We start from the raw sequence: 5,000 nt of genomic DNA, 5'->3' as shown, positions 1-5,000 counted from the left end.
TGACCTGCGTCCGGCTCGCTTCACCCCTCCAGACCGACGACGTCTGCGCCGACTGCCAGCTCTGTCGCGGCACGCTCTTCATTCTGCTCCGGAGCGGACTCACGCGTATCCTTCAGCATGGCTCATTATAATAAAAAATAGAAAAAAAATCTGTGTGTAAAATTCACCATTTTAATATTTGAAATTATATTATATAATATCCTCACATTCGTATTTTAATTTTAAGCAGTTTGTAATCACTTCTAGTTGTAATCTTGTACTTTATTATATTTTCAGTTTTTCTTAAATAACGCTAATATTATATTATTATAAATGCAAAACATGAACTTAAGTATGTTTATTTATATATTATATTTTTCTTAGAGAACATGTATGTCGCTTAGCTAAAAATACTCTCTATTTTTGAAAATCAACCGTAGGAACAGAAACAGATATTTATACTAAAATATCAGTGACGAAGAATTATAAATTTATAATATTACTAAACATTTCCATTTCAAAGAAATCTTTTTCTTTTGAAATTCTGAAAAATCAAACGTATTCTGAATTTCATAAAATGTAATAAGATCCATTCATAATAACTAAGCACCAAATTGTGAAAATATAATGAACATAATATTGCTATCATTATCATGTGTTTTATATATAACCAAAATGTAGTGTTTTTAGTGCAATTAAGATTTGTGACATAAAAAAATATATATATATATATTTATTTTTTTAAGTCTGCACAAGAAATGTTATCATAATGTATACTTCAGTTATAAATATAATTGTTTTTATTTTTGCATTATAATAATATTTTGGTGGTTAATTTTGCGGTACTTCTTTAACGCTGTGTGTCAGATGTGTTTGACAGCACTGACGGGAGACTCTTGGCCTCGGTGGATTTTCTCTCGTACTGCGGTCTAGCGGACGCGTCTCCGGCCGCCGAGTCCTTCTGCCTCTTCCAGGTCTCACAGGATCTCAGCACGGCTGTGAGCGTCACCCGAGGGAACCGAGCCCTCGCCGTCGACCTCAACCACTACTTCAGGTGCTGCTCCTCGTCAGACCGCTCTCTATCTGTCCGTGCCGGCTTGTGCTTATGCGTTGTTTTTCTTTTTGTTTCCTCCAGTGAGCGTCCAGATCACCTTCGCTGTCGCTCTGCCCCTAACCGGCCGTTCCTCAGGCCCACTGAATCGTGGGATCAGGACGGTCTGGAGAGCTCCGCCCACAGCCGCTCGGTCCTGGGTAAACCTCTCCAGACGGACAGGTACTGAATAAATCGTCCGAGGCCTGTCGAGCGAAGCTAGTGTAGATGTGACCAAACCAAATAAACCCGACCTGGTTCAGATGGAGTTCAGCGGCCTCACACGACTTCGTATTAAAGTTAGATGTTATTGAAAATTATCATTATTTTGAATGAATATCTGGCTATGCAAAAGAACGAGCTGAATTTATTAATTTGTATAATAGGGCTGCGAAACGACACGCATGCATGTAAAAATATTTTACATATAAATCTAAATAACATAAATTATGTACAAGTATTTAAAAAAAATATTTACATTTATATATACAGTACTTAAATGAATTAAATTAAACTTTTTAAATTTTTAATCACTTAATCGTTAGTTAATCATTTCATAGCGCTATTATGTATTTTCTCAGAAGAGCTCAAGAGAAAATACATAATGTTTAGTAATTTTGTTTCATAGAAATGCTATATATGCTATATATAAACGTAACATATTTTTCTTGTATGTGTATAATTGTTAGTGCTGACAAATGATTCAAAATAAGTTTTTTTACTTAATATATGTATGTGTTTTTTTATGTATTATATAAAAACACACACATTAGGTATATATTTTGAAAATATTTGCATGTACATTTATAATTGTATATTTTATTTATTTACAAACAACATTTTACAACAGCATTTTATATATATATATATATATATATATATATATATATATATATATATATATATATATATATATAAAAATATAACATTTCACACATATATATATATATATATATATATATATATATATATAAAAATAAATATAATAAAAAAAATTAATTAATTAAATAAACATACACAGGGCGCACACATGTATTATGTACACAAATTTTTTAATTATGGATGCAATCATTTGACTGTACTTTTTTGGCAGCACTGACTTCTTTGTTTTTGATATCAATATCTATAAGTTGCTGTCATGCCATTAAATAAAGATGGCAGAGTTTTCGGTGTGGTTCTGATGTGTTCAGGTCGTGGGAGGCGCGCCTGTCATCTCTGTACGGTCGATCTAAAGCGCCGTCTCGCCCGGTTCAGGGCTCACCCTGGTTCAGAGGCTTCCCTCACGTGGAGTGCCGTCGGGCGTCAGCCACCGCTAAACTCTCTCAGGCCTCCGTGAAGCCAGGGGGCGCCGTGACCAGCTTCGACCTGCCGGACGGGGCGACCGCCGAGGGCCTGAACGTCTCCGAGTTCTCTGCGCTCGTTACCTTCGTCTGTCCTGGAAACACAAACACGGTTCTGGCCTACTGGGATCTGGAGAGTCGGAGCGTGACGTACCATCTCTCGGACGCCGTCCCCGTCCAGAGGTCCTCCAAGGAGCACCTGAGTCTGCTGCTGAAGCGTGAGTCCGACCTCCGACCTCCTAATGAGGCTACCTTTAGAACTATGCAACCCCCAAAGGTCTCGTTAAGCTGACTTAAAAACAAAATGTATTTTAAGCGTTCATTAAACGTTTTATATTTTGTGTATTTAATTTTTTTAATGCATTTTAGCATTTTTTTTTTCATTTAAGCTTTTTATTTATTTTATTGAATTAAGCATTTATTTGAAACTATCTGCATTTATTTATGTGTGGATGTGGGTCAAAAGAAATTCACAAAGTGCTGTTATGTGTCTACTTTTGAGGTTTTGAGTAAATTTTGAAGAATTAAATTAACAAATGTAACATTATTTCAACCAAACGTTCACATTTATGTAAAAATTGCTCATTTTGACATATTTTGTACATATTACAGTATATAAAATAATAAGGAAACATTTATTTAATATATGTGAAACATTAGTAGCCAAAAAAACAAAAACATAAATATATGGCTGATTAATATTTGGGTTGAAAGTAATTCATCTTTTGATGCGTCACAAATATGTTTTTGCTGTAAATATTTCTGACAAGATTGTTACACGAAAGACATTTTAGTGATGAATGTAGTAAACCAGGAGAAAATGTGTGGCATTTATTTTTGGCTCAGAAAACACAACAATAATTTAAAACAATATTTCACTTATGGCTTTTATGGTTGTAATGTGTGTGTGTGTGTGTGTGTGTGTATATATATATATATATATATATATATATATATATATATATATATATATATATATATATATATATATATATTTTTTAAATATAATATATTTTTTAAAATATATATATATATATATATATATATATATATATATATTTATTTATGTATTTATTTAAAATAAATATTATTTATATGTTTTTAAATATATATAATATATTTTTAAATATATATATATATATATATATATATATATATATATATATATATATATATATATATATATATATATATATATTTATGTATTTATTCAACAATATATTTAGGCTTTTATTTTAACATTTAGCATTTAAGCATTTATTTTATAATTTCTAATAATATCTTCAAATAATGCCCTGCATGATCCTGAATGCTGTGATATTTGTGTTGTGTGCATACAGAGGTATGATCTTAATGTACTGGTGTGTGTGTGTGTGTGTGTGTGTTAGCGTCGGGTCTGTCCGTGGTTCTCTTCTGTGTGACTCAGGACGAGCTGTTGAACCGGCTGATGGTTTTTGGCACGGCGGGTACAGTGGACTCTCTCTGTCATCTGAACGAATGGGGACGCTGTTCAATACCCATACATGCCCTGCAGGTGCAGAATCACTAATTACATCAAGACTGACCCTGATACCGTTCACGCATCAAGACGCTCGAGAGTGTGCCTAACTCTCTAAAAAAACAACCTTTTTCTGAGTTGCGTCTTTTCTCCGCTGTGTTTCAGGCCGGTCTGAAGAACCACCAGCTGGATACGGTTGATTTCTTCCTGAAGAGCAAGGAGAACATCCTGACCCCGGCGTCTGGGTTTGTTTTGTCCGATCAGACGCCCGCCGTCTCGACCCAAAGCCTTCTGAGGAGTAAGACGCGCTTTAATGAGATCCTCTGAACGCTAACGACCCTCTCCAGCCGCGGCGCAATTAAATGTTCTTCAGAAGTCTCCCGTCTGATCTTCGGGGTCATTAAAGGGCAGAAGAAACTGCGTAAATGTGAGGCTGGAGAGCGTCGTTCATGCGCCTCTATTTTTGTTCATGACCTCGTTGGTTAGGGGTCGTAAAATGCATCCAAATTACTATGAAAAATCTTTATATTTTTCCAGATAAATCTATATATAATTAAAATGATATAAATATTGTTATTATTATTATTTAAAATTGGTTTATGTATTTTTGTATTTTTTTATAATGAAAAACACTTTTAAATATACTTATTATACTTTACTATACTCAATAATGTAATCGGTTAAAAAATAAACAGATTTTTCATTATTTATTGACTATATATATATATATATATATATATATATATATATATATATATATATATATATATATATATATATATATATTTTTATATATAATTTTTTTATATTTATTTTTATGTAAAAACAAAAAGTCTAACTTTTTTATAATTTATAATTATTTATATATATACAGTATATATAAAAGTCATTAGTGTTTGTCGTGACCTCCTGCTCTTCAAGCTGGTGTTTAAAGATGGCGGACTAATCAGAGAGCTGGAGAAGATTTCATCCACGCAGCAGTGTGTTCAGGACGAGTGAGTTATAGAGGAAGATGTGATCGAGATTAATGCTTCGTATTAATCATTAGTGAAGATGAAGAGAGACCAGAACCAGCTGATTCAGGATGAAAGGG

General features: G+C 33.1%; 1 protein-coding gene across 1 annotated transcript in view; it reads left to right on the top strand.

Moving 5' to 3' along the window:
• The window catches only part of spg11 (SPG11 vesicle trafficking associated, spatacsin), a 46,006-nt gene that overhangs the window by 3,479 nt on the left and 37,527 nt on the right, over positions 1-5,000 (top strand). The window contains 6 exon segments of the mRNA XM_043227971.1: positions 1-105; positions 847-1,033; positions 1,115-1,252; positions 2,260-2,627; positions 3,798-3,943; positions 4,073-4,205. The exon segment at positions 1-105 is cut by the window's left edge and continues 123 nt beyond it. Of these exon segments, the coding sequence (XP_043083906.1) occupies positions 1-105; positions 847-1,033; positions 1,115-1,252; positions 2,260-2,627; positions 3,798-3,943; positions 4,073-4,205 (1,077 nt within the window).

This window comes from Puntigrus tetrazona, chromosome 25 (genome assembly GCF_018831695.1).
Source record: "Puntigrus tetrazona isolate hp1 chromosome 25, ASM1883169v1, whole genome shotgun sequence".
Lineage (NCBI taxonomy): Eukaryota > Metazoa > Chordata > Actinopteri > Cypriniformes > Cyprinidae > Puntigrus > Puntigrus tetrazona.
This window is presented reverse-complemented; position numbering and strand designations above follow the sequence as displayed.